This window comes from Herpailurus yagouaroundi, unplaced genomic scaffold (genome assembly GCF_014898765.1).
Source record: "Herpailurus yagouaroundi ecotype Mexico unplaced genomic scaffold, PumYag 428, whole genome shotgun sequence".
Taxonomy (NCBI): Eukaryota; Metazoa; Chordata; class Mammalia; order Carnivora; family Felidae; genus Herpailurus; species Herpailurus yagouaroundi.
In genome coordinates, this window is record NW_024412645.1 from 2,520,168 (window position 1) to 2,539,058 (window position 18,891).

An 18,891-nucleotide genomic window follows, 5' to 3' on the forward strand; every position below is an offset into this window, starting at 1 on the left:
TTCTTTGCTCCTGCGTTGTCCTTGCGTGGAATGTCCCTTTCTTCATTTCCGTTTATCGGCTTGTTTTTCTAACTCTTAAAAACCTGTTCAAGGTCTCCCTGTTGCCTTCCCTCATCACCGCAGCCCACCGCCCTGAATGTGCAGCTCTTGCTCTGTGTTTTGTCACTAATTCTGTCCTTTTCTTACACGTACTTGTGTTTCCCTGCCCACCACGTCATAAAGGCCCCAAGGACAGGGACTGGATTTTGCAGCAACTTAATGCAGAGCACTTGATAGTATGCAGAACACCTTCAGATGCGTTTACCTAGCTGTTCCTTATAATTCCTGTATTGTAGGTAATGATGTATTCATGGCCAGGGAAACCATATAAAGAAGGGAGTGTGGTGACTTCTTGGCAGTCACGTGGTTAATGACAGAACTAGGACTCATGCCCAGCCCTTCTGAAATCCAAATCCAGGGCGATTCCACCCATCCCCTCTCCTCTGTGCCCTCATAGTACCCAGCTCCACGCCTCAGAGGCCTGGAGCAGCACATCCGGGTCCCGTGTCAGGATTGCACTGCTCCAGACTTCTCCACAGATTGCCCTATCCCATGGCCACCTCAGCAAGGGACCTCCTGACAGGGCCGCAGAAGAAACAGTTCTGCAGGGAGACTTGCTGTAGAGAGAGTGGCAAAGGGATCAGGCATCTGCTGGAAAACTGGGCCTCCTTCCAAGTCAGATCCTTTCAGGACAAAGCCACTCTCCTTTAACTAGAACACCACTGTTACCTCCTCACAGAGGAAGCATCTTTGTTCTTCCATCTCAAGTAGACTTGTGCTCATGTGACATGCCTGTCAACTGTCCCTCTCCTCCACCCCCCTCTTGCTTCCTGGTTCTTCGCCTTCCGAGGTGATGCCTCAATTTCAGCACCAACTGGGCTATTTCCTATGGAGGCCCAGGAAGCTCACTTTGACCTCTTAAGTCTCTGTTACCACATTCTCGTGCATTAAGTGAGAAAACTTGAGAGGGGAGGCTATGATTCCAGAGACAGAAAATAGGCTTCTAACTAAGCATATTTCACATCTCTGGGGTGCTGGGTGGCTCAGTCGGTTAAATGTCCAACTCTTGACTTCGGCTTAGGTCATGACCTCACGGTTCTGTTTGTGAGTTGGAGCCCCGCATCTGCTGACAGCACAGAGCCTGTTTGGGATTCTGTCTCCCTCTCTCTCTGCCCCTCCCCTGCTTGCTCTCTCTCTCTCAAAATAAATAAGTTAAAAAAACCTTGTTTTAGGGATGCCTGGGTGGCTCAGTTGGTTAGCGTCCAACTTCAGGTCATGATCTCATGGTCCATGGGTTCGAGCCCTGCTGACAGCTCAGAGCCTGGAGCCTGCTTCGGATTCTCTCTCTCTCTCTCTCTCTCTCTCTCTCAAAAATAACTAAACATTAAAAAAAAATTAAACATTTTTAAAAAGCATATTTTACATCTCTAAGGGCCTGTGGCTCTGGGACTGTGGGGTACCATGTTGGGAGGGGCTCCCCTCAGATTAATGGCAGTCACGAGCATGAGCTTTAGATCCAGACCTGGCTCCTCAGGCCAGCTGACATTTATGAGCCTCAGTATTGTCTTCTGTAAAATGAGGATAAGAGCCTGGCTTCTCGGGGCTGTTAAATGAGACCATGTATATAAAGCCCATTCATGCTGGCTGATTTTTAGTGGGCACCTGAGCTGGCCCTTGTGGTCAAAGCAGCATGGTCCATCCCTGCTTCTAGAACCAACATTCTAATATAAGGGGCCATGTTAAGTATCAGGGAAGGAAAACAGTTGTTTTCAAGTAGTCAGTACTCTTGGATGGCAAGGACCAGACACCTAAAGTATATTGTCTTTCATTATCATAAGGGCCCTGTGTAATGGGGTTTTGTTTCACCTTTCCTGCAGGGCAGGTGAGGAAACTCAGACTTGGTGGGAGGCTGAAGGAATTTTCCCAACTTCATACAGCTAGCGTTAGACAGAGCTGGGGTTGAGCCAAGTCTGATGGGCTACAGAGCTTGTATGTGAATGAACCCTGTGAAAAGAACAGAGGACTTTGCTTTTCAAATCAAGTTTTGGGTTCTGTTTCTACCAATACGTGTTCGTGGTAACAGAGCAGAGCTGATGTCCTCCCTTTTTCTAGGAAGTCCTGTTATCTTTTTACTTCCCTCCTATCCACTGTCTCTGTGTCCTGCACCTCCCCATACACACTCCCCATTAGCTGTTTGAAAAATCTTCTTCCTTTCTCCAGCCTTACCCCACACTCACACCATTTTGACTTTCCAGTGCCCTCTTCCCCGATGTGGTGAACTGCATGCAGACAGACAACCTAGAGCTGAAGAAGCTGGTGTACCTGTATTTGATGAACTATGCCAAGAGTCAGCCCGACATGGCCATCATGGCTGTCAACACCTTTGTGAAGGTGAGTGGGAGCTTGGTGGGAGGAAGAGCAGAGGGCTTGGGTGCTCAGTGGTCCATCTCCCTTTTGTCTCTTGGGATAGGACACTACGGCCCTGAGCGAAAACACTCAGGCTCTTTTCTAGTCCCTCCAACTCCTAGCCTGAGGGCTGCCTAGTCCTCCAGCAGGGGGCTCCCACTCTCTCAGAAAATCAGTTGCTACAGACCCTGCTAACTCATTCCGTGTGAGGTGACCTAAAGCCTGTTGACCTCCATGTCTCCCTGAGATGCACCATTGCCCTACATCCTTTGCCAGGGCAGGATTCAGCAAGCATCTGAGAGCTGTGTTCCCCTTCTAGACTTTGCCCTTTTCTGTGTTTTCCATCCTCCAGATTAAGGAGCAAACGAGAACTTGAAGTGTCAGTGCTGTGTATCTTTAGGACCTTCCTAGCTCCCCTCGCCCTGTCAGTGCTCAGATTCAGACACGTGAGGGGTTCTGTGGGGTATGGTGCTCGGCTTGAGTTTGAATGTGGGTTTGAATCATGGCTCGGCTCTGTGACTGGGCGAGCTCCCAGTCTTCCTGGGAGCCTCAGCTGCTCCACCTGTAAAATGGGAACAGTATTGTGTGTCTGCTGTGAGAATCAGAGACAACATTGCACAGAGCCCCAGCACAGTATCTGACAAATGCTGGATGTCCCCACATGGCACTTACTTCTGGTGCTGTTGGCCACAGTTGGTGGGAGATCCCACAGCAGCACCTGATGTTGCTCAGTCTGCCCCTGCTCCCCTGGCCAATGGCTGATTCTCCTCAGGACTGTGAGGATCCCAATCCCTTAATCCGAGCCCTGGCCGTGCGGACCATGGGTTGTATCCGCGTTGACAAGATCACAGAGTACCTGTGTGAGCCACTCCGGAAGTGCCTGAAGGATGAGGACCCATACGTGCGCAAAACGGCGGCTGTGTGTGTAGCCAAGCTCCACGACATCAATGCCCAGCTGGTAGAGGACCAGGGCTTCCTGGACACCCTTAAAGACCTCATCTCTGACTCTAACCCCATGGTAAGCCGTTGCCATCCACCATGCCAGTTCCATTACCTACTGGGTTGCTTGGGAGCACCTTGGCTTGACCCTCCACCAGGTGCTCCCTGGGTCCTGGAAGTCAGAGCCTTGCTGGGTAGGCTAATTGTTCTCCTCCCTGCAGTGGTTTGGGAACCATCTTTGGAGTGAGCTAGACCTGAGTTGCCTTCTCTGTGGCCTTTCTAACATGAGCTATTGTGACCTTGGGCGGGCCACCTAACCTTCCAGAGCCCTCTTTTTTTCGTCAGTAAGATGGATCTAATTCTCCGTGGCTGGCAGGAGTGCTGTGAGGCTTAACCTGTGAAGGTAATGTGCCTGGCACGGCCCAACACACAATGGGCATGCAACCAAGACTAGTGCCCTCCTTCCCCTTCCAGTCACTGTCACTGTCACTGTCACTGTCACTGTCTTACCGACACCATCGGTGAGCTCTGAATGTGAAGTACTTTTCCTTTTCCCCACATCTTTGCAGGGTTGCAAAGGGTCACTCTTAAAGTAGCATAGCCTGGAGGACAGGGCACCAGGGTATGGCTGGGAGGGAGCTCCTTCTCACACATAGGATGGCAGCAGTTTGGAAGGCAGTTTGGCAGTCACTGTTTAAAGTGAAATGCACAGAGGTGCCTGGCTGGCTCAGTGGGAGGAGCGTATGACTTTTTTTTTGTTTGTTTTTAATGTTTGTTTATTTTTGAGAGAGAGAGAGTGTGTGAGTGGGTGAGGGGCAGAGAGAGAAGGAGACACAGAATTTGAAGCAGACTCCAGGCTCTGAGCTGTCAGCACAGAGCCTAACACAGGTCTCAAACTCACAGACCGCAAGATCATGACCTGAGCTAAAGTTGGATGCTTAACCGACTGAGCTACCCAGGCGCCCCTAATGTTTATTTGTTTTTGAGAGAGAGACAGAGACAGAGTGTGAGCAGGGGAGGGGCAGAAAGAGGGAGACACAGAATCTGAAGCAGGCTCCAGGCTCTGAGCTGGCAGCACAGAGCCCAACTCAGGGCTTGATCTCACAGACCACGAGATCATGACCTGAGATGAAGTCAGACGCTTAACCAACTGAGCCACCCAGGTGCCCCAGGGAGCATGCGACTCTTGATCTCAGGGTTGTGAGTTTGAGCTCCATGTTGGTTGTAGAGATTACTTAAATAAACAAAACTTAAAAAAAAAGTGAAATGCATAAACCCCTCAGCTCAGCCATCCCGCTCTGTCCTACAGAAACACTGATCACACATGGGTGCTGAGTGGCCAGTACAGGATTGGCCAGTAGAGCACCGTTTGTACAGGGAAGAGTTCAAAACCCTGCAGAACACACATAAAAACAGCTACTCTGGTGGAAATGGGTTGAGAGTCCAGTGCTTCACCTGGCAACCTCCCTGGACTCCAGCCCCCATCTGTTACCAGCAGACCTAAGGGGCTCTGTGGAATCTTCTAGCCCCGAGAAGCACCCTCAACAGCCCCTGAATTGATTTGCTATAGGTGGTGGACAGGGGCCGTGTGTTAAGTGGCTAGGAATGTTTTCTGTTGCCGGGCATTTGGAGCCCGATCTTTCCTTTGTTTCTTTTGTTTTGCCTCTTTTTTTTTTTTTTTTTTTTTTTTTTTCCACTGGTTGGGAGCACTTATGTTTGTTCTGGTTTACAGGGGAGTCTGTAGGGTGAGTGCTTGGAGGGGGTCTCAGTGCTGCAGACCCTGCCCATCGGGTCCTGTTCCTTTCAGGATATTCAACCTCTGACCGGCCAGCATGATTAGCCCCAATGCCCTGTGGCCCGAGCAGCGCCCCCAGCCTCTGCCCCTTCCACCCTCTCAACCAGGTGGTGGCAAACGCAGTGGCTGCCCTGTCAGAGATTGCCGAGTCTCACCCCAGCAGCAACCTGCTTGACCTGAACCCGCAGTCCATTAATAAGCTACTGACAGCCCTGAATGAGTGCACCGAGTGGGGCCAGATCTTCATCCTGGACTGCCTGGCCAACTATACGCCCAAAGATGACCGAGAGGCCCAGAGGTGAGCAGGCTGCCCCTTGCTTGCCAGCCCAGCGGGACCTGGTCCTTGCAGGGCTCCAACCATGAGCTGGGCCTCAGACCTCTACTGGGCCCTTTGCCAGGGCTTTGCCCCACAGACCATCCTCAGACACATCTCAAGGGAGGCCAGAGCCAGGCAGTCAGCTCCCTGCTCAGCATGGTACAGACAGAACAGAAGCCAGTGCCTGATCTGGTTGCTGACAGAGACCCCGGTCACCTTGGGCTGAGTAAAGGAGGTGGATAGTACCAGAGTCTTCATTCACTGGATTCTTTCTGGGTGGCTGGGGCTCTGCTGAGCGCTTCCTATGCATTAGATGATCCTTAACGCACCTCTGTGGAAGCTGCCCCATCATTGTCCACATTTTACAGGTAAGGAAACACCAGCTTAGAAGGTGGAAGAAGTCATGCAGGTCACTCGCCTGGGTCACCCCTCACTTTTGGTCCTACCCAACATGATACCTTGCCCCTTTTGAATGCCCTTGTAGCGAGGGAAGGGAGGAACTTGACAGTTACCCAGTATTTATTAACTACCATGCACCATGCTTGGTGCTTTATGTGGTTTATCTCATGTAAGCCCTCAGCAACCCTGTGAAGTTGGCATCCTCACCTCCGTTTTCTAGATGAGGAAACAGACTCTGAGTGGTTTTAACCTGTTGGGGTCAGTTAGCAAGCACCAGAAGCAGGATCTCGATCTTCCTACAGAAAACATAGTCCCTCAATAACTAAAAACAGGGTGTCTTCCTTGTCTGTCTCTCCTGTTTGTCCCCCTCCTTGGAATGGACCCCAGCATCTGTGAGCGGGTCACCCCCAGGCTCTCCCACGCCAACTCTGCTGTGGTGCTGTCTGCTGTGAAGGTGCTGATGAAGTTCATGGAGATGTTGTCCAAGGACCTGGACTACTATGGCACACTGCTCAAGAAGCTGGCCCCACCCCTGGTCACGCTGCTGTCGGCCGAGCCTGAGCTGCAGTACGTGGCCCTGCGCAACATCAACCTCATCGTACAGAAAAGGTACCTGGGCTGCCGCAAACGTGCAGCGTGCACTCAGGGTCGGGGGGCATCTCTTGACGGGATCGGGACCAAAGGGAAGCTGCCCTGTCACCGTACAGGAAGTCTTAATAGCTTAACCCAGAGTCTTAGCCACAGGCAGCTTTGTTCCCCAAGGGATATTTAGAAATGTCTGGAGACATTTTTGGTTGTCACACTTTGGGAGGTACTACTGACACCTAGTGGATGGAGGCCAAGGATGCTGCTCAGTGTCATAGAGTGCACAGGACAGCCTCCACCCCCAGAGAACTCTCCATCCCAAAATGTCAGTAGTGCTGAGGGTGAGAAACCCTGGCTTCACCTAATCAGGTAGCAGGTGAGGTAAAGAGCAGCATGGAGCTTCTTAACCATACACAAGGGATAGCTCCATAGTCCACAGGACTGAAACAGGGTGTAAGATTGTGCGTGTGTGTGTGTGTGTGTGTGTGTGTGTGTGTGTGTATGTATTTTCCCTGGGGACAGAGTCTATAGTTTTAGTCAAATTCTCAGAGGTTGGAGGACTCCAAAGTGGTGAAGTGCTATGGACTTTGCATCGGATTGGGGGCTGAGCAGGAGGGTGCGAAAGTCACTCAGAAGACCATTTCTGTTCACCCCATAGAACGATCACAGCTGTAAGCCACTGCTTCTAAAGGGAAGTGCCTGATACCCAGGGTGGGTGGAGCTGAAAAACAACTAGTGCGGTCTCAGGGGCTCAGAACAGGAGGGGTTCTCTGGAACAATCCAGAGAACAGAGTGAGGCTGGTCTCTGGAGTTCTCCCAGCCTTTTTAGTCAAATGGCTCTCTCAGCAACTAATTCATGAGCGTCCGTGCATTCCGGCAGCCCCCTTGCTGGAAGCAGGGCTATGTGGAGAACAAGGGCCTCTTGTAGGCATTCTTTCTTGGAAGATAGCACATCTGCCTGTCCTTGAAGCATCATTCTGGTTCTTAGGACACTCTTGGGGGCCTAGAGATAGCAGTGGAATCGTGACAGTTGTGAAGGTTTGGGAGGTAAATTTGGGAACACTTTTTGAGTGCCTACACAGAGCCCTAAGACTGGGGATTCATTTGTAGTTGCGGTGTGAGATTTAGTGAGGTGTAGCGACCTGTACACCCCAATCAGCATGAAGGGCTCCCTGTGCTATATTTAACGTGGCAAATCTCTTAAGAAGTTGACTGTGTTGCCCAGGCACCACCTGGCCTGGTCCCAACATGGTTGGGCAGCTTTTGCCAAGTCCTGATTGCAGAAATCATGTCTTCCTGTACCCCAGCTTAGGATCCTGTCTCCCCCGCTAGGCATGACAAAGCCTCCTTACTTTGCCAGCACCTCCCCGCAGTTGTACAGCAGCACTGAGTACTACCTGGGTAGGGTCCCTCCTTCCTGTCTGCTGTGTCTTCTCTCCTGCTTTTTTCTTCCTTCCTTCTGTTCTGGAAAGGGCATAGGAGTGGGGGGTAGTGACTCTCACTTCTGCCCTTACTAGCACTAGGTATGTGACCTGGTGCAAGCCCCTCCACCTTTCAGGTTTCCTCATCTAAGAAAAACGAGGTACATGGTACCAGTTGAGGGAGGGGCAGTGACACTGGTGACAGCTCCTGCATAGCAAGTGCCTTCTTGGAGGCAGGTGTCGATCATGCTGGATGCTTCCCATCTACCTCTCACCCTGTAGGTGTCTTTCGGGGTCCCCAGGACCAACCTCATGTTCAGAGATTCACTAGAAGGACTCACGGGAGTCAACATATGGTTGTTTTCATGGCTCAGATTTAGTGTGGACATAGGAAGGATACACAGGTGGAGTCTGGAGGAATCCATGTACAGGGAGGGCATCACACACAGCACACTCTTCCCCCAGCAACAAAAAATGCAGCAACATGTGTGTAATTTTTTCTGCCCAGGGATGCCTATTGGAGACTCAGCGCCCTAGGTTTTTACTGGGGCTGTTCACATATGCACCTAGCAAAATTTCAGACTCCCAGAGGGAAGGCAGATATTCAGCATAAATCGTATTATTTATACAAACAGTCTAGGCACAGTTAGCCACCTTTATCATTTAAGGAACAGTGAGAACACTCCCGAAAAATGAGCTCCCAGATGCCAGGCCTTTCTAGGACTAGAGACTGAGGCCTGCAATGGTAACGCTTCCTGTATGGTGTCATTTTGATTTCATGAGTGAGAAAACAGAGGCCTGAGGTCACAAGCTGGGATTGGCACAAGGTCTGATTGCCACGCCCGTCTCCTGGTGCCTGCTACCTCTCAAATATGAACTGTCTCTTGCTCATATTCCCTCTTCCCTTCCTGGGATATGGTTGGTCATACAATGGCCAGTCAGAACCTTGCTCAGGATCAGTCAATGGATCCTTACCCAGGAACCTGCAGCCACAACAGTTCAGATATCAGGGTCTGCCTCACACCCCAGAAATGCCCCAGTAAACATGGAAGGGGTTTTCTCATAGGGCTTACGCCCTGCTTTCTGCTCTTCGGGCAATCCTGTCTTGCCACCAGGCCTGAGATCCTGAAGCACGAAATGAAGGTCTTCTTTGTGAAGTACAATGACCCCATCTACGTGAAGCTGGAGAAGCTGGACATCATGATCCGTCTGGCCTCCCAGGCCAACATCGCCCAGGTCAGCAGAGGGCGGCAGCCAGGGACGTGAGCTTTGGTATTGGACAGCAGCCCCACCACCAAGCTGTGGTCTCGAGGCAGGCTGCCTTGTCTCACCATTAACAGTTCATCTCATGAAGAGTGCTTAGCGCAGGGCTCCAGAGGCAAGCACTCCGCAACTCTTAACTGACATTTTTATGATTAAGGCATTTGTTCTCCCTATTACTTATCTATCCATAGAAAAGTGGTAGTTCGGTGGCCATGTTAGCTAGATCAGCCTAAACAAGGGTTGTCCAGTCCTGCCAATTAGTTCTTCCCTGCTTTCCTCTTGGGCCACCTGACAGCTCTCTCCTTCCCTTGACCCTTCCACCTCAAGCAGGACGCAGAATCTCATCCTTCTGGGGGTCTACATACACTTTGTCCAGGGGTGTTGGTTGCCCTGCCAGATCCCCCCTCCCAACCCCACCTTCTCTGTTTCGGCCACAGGTTCTGGCAGAGCTGAAAGAATATGCAACAGAGGTGGATGTGGACTTTGTACGGAAGGCTGTGCGAGCCATCGGCCGCTGTGCGATCAAGGTGGAGGTGAGGCTCTGGGACTCTGTCCTCTGGTCGGGGAGAGGGAGGAGAAGGAAGCTGAAACCAGGAAACCAGTCTGATTGTAGCAGAATCTGTCAGCTGCTCATGGTCCAGGAAGGCCTGAGGGTCACTGGAGGCCCCAAGGCACACATTGTGCAGATTTGATTAGGCTCCTCTCTCTGTAATCGCCTTTAGGCCTTCAGGTTGTTGCCGATGAAACAAACCCATCTGTAACCATGGGTTCTGCAATATTGGCTAAGGTGGTGGGACAGCCCCAGCCAGTGGTGGCCCCAGTAGACTTAGCTTTCACTCCATGGAGTTTTGGGGCAGGGGCTCTGCCTGCTGTACATTTTATTTTTTTTTTTTAATTTTTTTTTTTTTTTGAACGTTTATTTATTTTTGGGACAGAGAGAGTCAGAGCATGAACGGGGGAGGGGCAGAGAGAGAGAGGGAGACACAGAATCGGAAACAGGCTCCAGGCTCCGAGCCATCAGCCCAGAGCCCGACGCGGGGCTTGAACTCACGGACCGCGAGATCGTGACCAGGCTGAAGTCGGACGCTTAACCGACTGCGCCACCCAGGCGCCCCAGTACATTTTAGCAATAATCATGATTTGACTGTGCAGACGTCCTTTTCTCCAAGCTCCCAAGGGCTGTCCAGACCCCTGTGTCCTGGTGTTTCATCCCTCCCATTCTCTGCCTATGGCATTGTTCCTTGACCAATGAGGTGACTCTCCTTAAATTAGTCCACTGGGAATTGGGAGATCCTTGGACAGCCCCTTGAGGCATTTTCCTGTTGGTGCTTATGGGGAGAATCTGAGAGTCTCTCCCACAAGGGCACTAGTGCAATATGTTGGCATAAGGGGTGGGGGTAGGGTTCAAGTAGAGACTTTCTGGCTTTGATCATAGGAACCCATTTTGGGAAACAAGTAGAAGAGAGGTGGTATCAGGCTAGAGCATAGTCACTCTGCCCTCAAGGCTTCGCCTGGAGGCACTGCAAATATCCTCCCCACTCAGGAGCTCACTGACCTTCTCAGTCTAATTGTATCTCTCTGTGTCCCTGCCATCCTCGGGCTGTCATTTTGTACTCATTCTCCCCCTTGTTATCTGGGGAGGGTGTTCTCCTGTTTTCCCACTGTGGCAAGGAAGGGGGCAAGGCATGACTGAGCCCTTGGCCAAGGCATGGTCATCAGAGGTTCTGTTGGAAGTGGGTGCAAGGGACTTGCCCACATTCCTCTTCCCACAGCAATCTGCAGAGCGCTGTGTAAGCACCCTGCTGGATCTCATCCAGACCAAGGTCAACTACGTTGTCCAGGAAGCCATCGTGGTCATCAAAGACATCTTCCGCAAATACCCCAACAAGTATGTGCCCACCCCTCCCAGTGTGAGAGTGATGTGGCTCCTGCTGGGGACAGGGGTGGTGGGTAGGAAAAGCAAGAAGGAGCCTCTCCCTTCTTCCTTATTGCTCTGCCATAAATGGCATCCTCAAAAGAAACCCATTGTTTTTTTCTTACTTCTGAGCTGCTTCTCCTCTGCTCCCCACACCAAAATAAGCACTAGAATGTAACAGATAAACTCAAATCCCATTACTCACCACTCTCTCAGAGTCTTGCGGTGCAGCTTCCTGTCTCTCTTGGCCCCTGCTGGGCCTCCCCTGGGTTGCCCGGGCTCTTTCATTGCTCATATGCCATCTGTGTGCCCATCTTTTAGGTACGAGAGTGTGATCGCCACGCTATGTGAGAACCTGGACTCTCTGGATGAGCCTGAGGCCCGGGCTGCCATGATTTGGATTGTAGGCGAGTACGCTGAGCGAATTGACAATGCCGATGAACTGCTAGAGAGCTTCCTTGAGGGCTTCCATGATGAGAGCACCCAGGTGAGCTGTCCAGTGGGGTGACTTGGGGCAGGATGTGGGTCATGACTGGTGGCTTGGCACCACTACAGTCCATCCTGCCCCGAAACCGTCCCCTCAGCCAGGAGGCCTCAGGGCCCTGCCCTTCATAATACAGCATTGACAGGGTGGTCAGGTAAGTGATGTAGCGCTGACAGGTGTGGCCCCTTTTCCTCTCACACTGCACTACCTAAGGGGATATTGTGAGGACGGTCTGTGATGGTGTGCACTGAATGCAGGCAGAAGTTTCTGGGTTTAATTTCGTATTTATCTTTGGATAGGTAATACTTTGACTTGATTCAAAATTGAGAAAATAAGAACATATATAGTGATTAAGTCTTCCTACCACTTTCCTGACAACCCAGTTCTTTTTTTTAATCATTTTTTTTTAAAGTTTATTTATTTATTATGGAGAGAGTGAGAGAGCACAAGCTGGGGAGAGGCAGAGAGAGACAGAGACACAGAATCCAAAGCAGGCTCCAGGCTCTGAGCTGTTGGCACACAGCCTGATGTGGGGCTGGAACCCACAGACCGAGATCACCACCTGAGCCAAAGTCAGACACTTAACTGAGCCACCCAGGCACCCCAACGACCCAGTTCTCCTCACAGAAGTCATTGGTGTCATTTATTGGTTTCTTGAGGATACTTCCAGAGATAGTATAGGAATACACACCTCTACATACAAGTAAACATATACAGATGTAGTTGGTTCTTACTGTTCATGGTACTTACATTCTATAAAGTCACTGCAAACACTGAATTAACGAGTGCTGAACCCATTGTTTCTAAGAGAAGTATAGAGCTGAGTTCCTACAAGCCTCTAATTAAAATAGTTTCGTCAGTCAATACGGTAATCTTGTTTTTTGTGTTTCTGTTTAGGGACATTTTAATATGTATTATTGATTCATTCACATTGAACTTATGACCACCAGTACTATAACTCACACCTGCATGAAGCTTAAGTAACATATATATTTTCTCCATAAGGCACATCACAGCCTCCTTGCACTTGGGAACACTAGACAGCAGCACTTCAGCATTACACTTGGGAACCATTTTGGGTTTTTGTTTTGTTTTTTTTTTTAATTTTTTTTTTTAACATTTATTTATTTTTGAGACAGAGAGAGACAGAGCATGAACAGGGGAGGGGCAGAGAGAGAGGGAGACACAGAATCAGAAGCAGGCTCCAGGCTCTGAGCCATCAGCCCAGAGCCCAATGCAGGGCTCGAACTCACGGACCACGAGATTGTGACCTGAGCCAAAGTCAGATGCTCAACTGACTGAGCCACCCAGGCGCCCCTTGGAGACCATTTTGAAACAGTGAAAGTACCAACAAAAAAACAAAATGTGAAAGATATGGTACTAAATAGATTGTGAAAAGGCCACTTATTTATGGTAGGAGAGCTGAAACAACAAGGCAGAGCATCACCTTCTTGGACCTCAGCTGCGAGTATGTAACACCTCAGGCAACTTGAACTTTTCACTGCCCTGCACTTTGCTGTGCAAGATCGCGAAAGCCCCCAGACATTGATTTTGGGGTTACAAGTACATTTTAGAAAATAGGCAAATTCGAAATATGGACTCTGTGTATAAATACTAAGGCTCAACCATGTATATATTGCCTCTCATTTATTTTTAGACACTATCATGGGGTGCCTGACCAGCTCTATTGGTAGAACATGCGACTCTTGATCTTGGAGTTGTGAGTTCGAGCCCAATGTTGGGTGTAGAAATTACTTAAAAATAAACACTACTGGGGACGCCTGGGTGGCTCAGTCAGTTAAGTATCTGACTTGGTTTTGGCTCAGGTCATGATCTCACAGTTTGTGGGTTCGAGCCCCACACCGGGCCCTGCTTGGGATTCTTTCTCTTTCTCTCTCTGCTCCTCCCACGTGCTCTTTCCCTCTCTCTCTCTTTCTCAAAATAAATATATAATCTTTAAAAATAAATAAATAAGGGACACCTATGTGGCTCAGTTGGTTAAGCATCCGACTTCAGCTCAGGTCATGATCTCACTGTGAGTTTGAGCCCTAGGTCAGGCTCTATGCTGACAGCTCAGGGCCTGGAGCCTGCTTTGGATTCTGTGTCTCCCTCTCTCTCTGCCCCTCCCCCACTCATGCTCTGTCTCTCAAAAAAATAAAACATTAAAAATAATCAAAGTAAATAAATAAATGCTACTGATAGCACACTATACCCTGTCAAATTGTATAACACCTTGACTTTTTCCCTTAAAAATACATCTGAAGGCCCTGCTGTTACTAATTTATGGGACTCTGCAGCTGCATAGTGCCATGTTTATTTAACCAGCCTCCCCTGATAGATACGAAGGTGTCAGTCTTCTACTCTTATAATCAATACTGCTGTGAATAACCTGGGTAGGGCACATCTGCAAGTCTAGCTGGGGGATAATCCTTAGATAAATTCTTTTTTTTTTCTTTTTTTTAATGTTTGCTTATTTTTGAGAGAGAGAGTGTGTGTGAGCAGCAGAAGGGCAGAGAGAGAGGGAGACATAGAATCCGAAGCATGATCCAGGCTCTGAGCTGTCAGCACAGGGTCCAACGCGGGCATCGAACCCACGAGCTGTGAGATTGGATGCTTAACTGACTGAGCCACCCAGGCACCCCCTTAGATAAATTCTTTCTAGTAAATGGGCCCGTGCGTTGATGATGGGAGTAGTTGTTCCACATTTCCCTCAGTGTAGAGGGTTTACATTCCGATCTCAGAGGTGGCATTCACCTTACCTCCTTGCCAACCTAGTACATCCTCAAACAATTTTTGCCAATCTGATAAACAACAAAGTGTACCTTGGTTGGTTTTGTTTGCATTTCTGTTCTGAGTGAGGTTGAGCATCTTTTCATATTGTATTCCATTTTCTGTGAACCAGGCACTGTCTGCTCACGCAAGGGGGCTTCTAAAACGTGTTTGTAAGCACAGAAATGTTTGCTCTCCAGCTAGGGAGTGTAACCTGTTGGGTCAGAGCATGAGCCTTGGGATAGGAGACCCCAGAGTCCAAACCCCTCTTCTGCCCTTTCCTGGCTTGGTGGCTTTCCACTAATTTTCTGCTTCTCTGAGCCTCAGTTTCCTCATTTGTAAGATGAGGGTTGTAAGACTTTTCCTCATCCTGTTGCTCTGAAAGTTAAATGGGATGCTTTGTGTAATGTCCCTAACATGTGCCCAGCCCATGATAAGCACTCACGAATGGTAATATTGGTGTTGGTCAGAATTGGTTGAAAATTGGTCCAGGCAACAAAGAGGGCACCTACTGGTTCCTGTAGCTGATAAGTTCTGGGAGTGTGCTCTCTTCCAGCATGCTTGGGTGAGGGTGCCCAGATGGTGGCATCAGGACTGTCTCTGTCTCCTTGGGGTGGCTTCTCCCTTAGGAAGGCTCCCACAGGTAGAGCCTGCGTGAGGTCAGTTGTTCCAGGCTGTGTCCTTACAGCTTAGCAACTCCCCTAACTCCCTTCCCCTCGGTAGTTCCAGCAACAGCCCAGGCCCGTTTGCATTCTCCTAAGCCAGTCGCCATGAATCCAAGTGACTATGTCTGTCAGACACTTGTCCTAGTCTCTGTGGATAGGACAGGGCAAGAGAAGAGAGTGATTTTTGAAGGAAAGCAAGCATTTTTGGTGCCAGAAGACAGACTAGATGCTGGGTGGGCAAAAACAACAGATGTCCATCATGAAATAATAGTACTAACTCCTACCATCACCCACTCCCACTGCCACCTGCCAAGTCGGCTGCCAGCCTGCCCCGGGCTTGCTTTCACTTTCACACCCACCCCCTCATTCGCTTGTCTCTAAGAGAAGCAGAGCGTCGTTTGGGATTGCTTGTGCCCCTGAGTCCTGCCTGGGATTACTGCAGAGAATGCCCTCTGGGGGGTGTTTCTGCCCATATAGTAGAGTAAATCTTTTGTAGCCGCTTCCCCCTTGGCAAAGCCTGCTGAAGAGCCCAGGATGAGAGAAGTCGGACAAGGGAAAGCTGAGCAGGAGCCTGGCTTGAGGAAATCCAGGCTCCTCCCCCGTTGGGTGACCTGGAGCAAGTTAAACTTGCCAAGCCTGTTTCTTTGGCTCCAGCACTGGGTTGCTGCAAAGCTTATTGGATGACATGTGTAAACTGGCCTCTCCGGTGCTCGGCAAACAGTAGCTGGGTGATGGTGATGGTGGTTTTAATTAAGTGGCCAGCTCCCTTTGCCTTCTGGGTTCACAGCACCATTCAAAGCTTTTGTAAGAATACTTGTTCAGTGCTTTGCAGCTTGGAAACTTACTTTAGATTATCTCTTTGAGCTCCCTTCTCCTGGGCTCCTAGGCCTCTCCACCCATGGACCTGGAGCTCAGAAAGACTTGGCTGAGGTGGTATGTCAGTCCAGCCTGTGCCTCACCCCTGTCTGGATGGCAGGGGCGGGGGCATCATTGCAGGAGGGTTGCCGTGAACATGCATGCTAACACGAGGGTGTTGTGCGTTGGTGAGGGGTGGGAGGAGTTGGGCTAGTGGTCAGAGTTCCCAGGCAGCATAGCCAACCCAATGAGTGATTGGGTGATGAATGATTCCAGGCAGCCAGCTGACCTGGGTTGAGAACTTGGTAAAGAATCCCTGTGTGCTGGGGCATCTGGGTGGCTCAGTCGGTTAAGCATCCACCTTCGGCTCGGGTCATGATCTCATGGTTCATGAGTTTGAATCCCCATCGGGCTCTGTGCTGACAGCTCGGAGCCTGGACCCCGCTTCAGATTCTGTGTCTCCCTCTCTCTGCCCCTCTCCCACTTATACTCTGTCTGTCTTTCTCTCTCTCTCTCTCTCTCTCTCTCTCTCTCTCTCTCTCTCTCTGTCCCAAAAATAAATAAACATTAAAAATTAAAAGAAAAAAATCCCTGCGTGCTGGCTGTAGTGATACTGATGACCACAGTGAGAGCTATTGTATATTGAGAGAATCCATGATAGGTTCTTTACCTACCTTCCTTCCTTCCTTCCTTCCTTCCTTCCTTCCTTCCTTCCTTCCTTTTTCTCTTTCTTTCTTTCTTTCTTTCTTTCTTTCTTTCTTTCTTTCATGTTTATTTGTTTATTTTGAGAGAGAGAGAGAGACAGTATGAGCTGGGGAGGAGAGGCAGAGAGAGGGGGAGAGAGAGAATCCCAAACAGGCTCTGCACTGTCAGCACTGAGCCCGATACGAGGGCCAGTCTCATGTACTGTGGGATCATGACCTGAGCTGAAATCAAGAGTCGGATGCTTAAGCGACTGAGCCGCCCAGGCACCCTGGTTCTTTACATTTCTTGTCTCATTGACTCTTCCATTAACCCTGTGAGGTATTTAAATCCACATTATTAATAAGGAAGCAGACTCAGAAGTTACATGACTTGTCCAGAGTCACGTTCAAATGAGGTGTGATGTAACTCTAACTTCAAAGTCCACTGTCATAAATTGCCATTTTCAGAGCTCATAGAACCCCTTGAAGCAAAACACCCCTCTCCCCACCAACTGAGGATAAATGGTTTCCCCTGGACTACCTGGCCAGGGACTGTAGCCAAGTCCTGGAAGCCAGTTCCTTGGGCTGCCTCCTACCTGGGCAACAGCCAGCCCACTGCCCCTCTGCTGTTGGCCCATGTGTAACCAAATCGCAAGAACTCTGGATTGCTTGATTCCAGAAATGGACTATATCCCCTCTATCCTGCCTCCTGCTGTCAGCCTGCCCTGTGTACCAGGATTTCTATGAGTGCCCTCCTGCCGGCCTGACCCGGGAGGTGCTGTCAGCCCTGTTGCCGCCCTCCTGCCACAGGTCTGCCCCTGGCACCGCCCTGGCTTGGGAACCTCAGGCTGTCCTCTTGTCTCGTGACTGGCAAAAAGGAAATGTGGCTAAGGAAGGACTCTGTGCAGAGAATTGTTCTTTCAGAGATGTTTTTTGAGTTAGCAGGTTTTTCTCAAATGCTTCCTGTGCACTGGGCACTAGATAGAATAGTGACCAGGAATACCATGTGACAGACATGATCTCTGCCCTCAAAGGGCTGTCTCCACAGCACAGACAGCCTGGTGGCTGGACAGCATTTCTAATACTGTGGGGCAATGCCCATGAGGGGGTGCAGGCAGCTGCAGAAGCCTGGGGGTGCTGGGGTCAGCATGAGCTCCGAGGGGTAAGAAGATAGTGGCCAGGGTAAGGGCAGCGGGGGGCATGATCAGGTGAAGGCAGCAGCTCGGTAAGAAAGGGGTGCCAAGAGAGGGCTGGGCAAGAGTGGTTCCCACCTTCTGGTGGAAGCCCAGCTCCTCAGTGACGGGCTGGCTCTGTGGGCCCTGCTGGCCCTGTCCCCAGGTCCTCCCTGGCACCGTCTCTGCTTATTGACAGGTGGCCCCTTTAAGAAGTACACCAGCTACACACGGTGCCCTTTTAAGCTGCGAGCTCTTTTAAGGCACTGGAGGCGGAGAGCCCTGACAGGCTGCTGGGACCCTGGGGTGGAATGTCCAAATAGTAGTGGCCCTCTCCTGCCTGGGTGGTAACGCCAAGGTTTAGGCTACTTGGTGCTATCAGCAGCCCCCTGGCCTTAGTCCGTTTTCTGTGGCCACCTCCAAACTTGGAGTAGCTGCTCTTGGCTTTCAGGACCTTTGAAAAATACCCTTTTCTCTCTTTGAGGGCCTGATTTGGTTTCCTTCTGTCCCCGACATGAAGCCCTTGCTACTTCCTCCTTGTTACCTCTCTGTCTTCCTGCAGGTTCAGCTGCAGCTACTGACAGCCATTGTGAAACTCTTTCTGAAGAAGCCAACAGAGACCCAGGAGCTGGTGCAGCAGGTCCTCAGCTTGGCCACTCAGGTCCGTGCCTCAGCCTCCCTGCTGCGCCCAGTGCAGGTCTCACTCTGCAGGGGGTGCTCCGGTCCCAGGAGCCAGACCTTCGAGCCAAGGTCCTGCTCCTAAGACTGGTACCACTGGGGGGTTTGGCCCCAGAGTAATCCAGGATCCCTATGCAGGGAGCTCAGTCATAAAGAAATCAAGATGGAGTGGGGTCAGGTAGTAAAGTTGAGCCAGACTGTAAACTAAAGAGGAGAGGGAGGTCCAGGAGAGCCAGATGGTTTGTAGGAGGACGGGGAGGGAAGATTTTGAAGGGGAGGGTGGAGAGTGGGGACAGGAGTGGGAATGGCGTATTTAATCCTGGGCTAGAGTAGGACACCAAAGGGGCCAGTCCATGTTTAGGGACAGGTTCATGGGACTGCTCAGGATCACTGTCGGCAGCCAGCACTGTGACCATGTCTGGATCATGGGCTTTGGGGAGGGTTTCCCCCCTTTCCCTCAGCTGGTAGCTCTGCTCTGAGTTTAGTAGGTTTCTCATCACCCCCCTC

At 50.4% G+C, this 18,891-nt stretch overlaps 1 protein-coding gene across 11 annotated transcripts in view; it reads left to right on the plus strand.

Moving 5' to 3' along the window:
* The window catches only part of AP1B1 (adaptor related protein complex 1 subunit beta 1), an 86,009-nt gene that overhangs the window by 53,655 nt on the left and 13,463 nt on the right, over nucleotides 1-18,891 (plus strand). For all 11 annotated transcript variants that reach the window (XM_040463862.1, XM_040463864.1, XM_040463865.1 and 8 more), the window contains 9 exons: nucleotides 2,295-2,430; nucleotides 3,218-3,463; nucleotides 5,287-5,477; nucleotides 6,282-6,503; nucleotides 9,016-9,136; nucleotides 9,601-9,696; nucleotides 10,936-11,051; nucleotides 11,400-11,565; nucleotides 18,269-18,367. In XM_040463862.1, coding sequence (XP_040319796.1) covers nucleotides 2,295-2,430; nucleotides 3,218-3,463; nucleotides 5,287-5,477; nucleotides 6,282-6,503; nucleotides 9,016-9,136; nucleotides 9,601-9,696; nucleotides 10,936-11,051; nucleotides 11,400-11,565; nucleotides 18,269-18,367 — 1,393 coding nt within the window. The remainder of the gene's footprint in view (nucleotides 1-2,294; nucleotides 2,431-3,217; nucleotides 3,464-5,286; nucleotides 5,478-6,281; nucleotides 6,504-9,015; nucleotides 9,137-9,600; nucleotides 9,697-10,935; nucleotides 11,052-11,399; nucleotides 11,566-18,268; nucleotides 18,368-18,891) is intronic.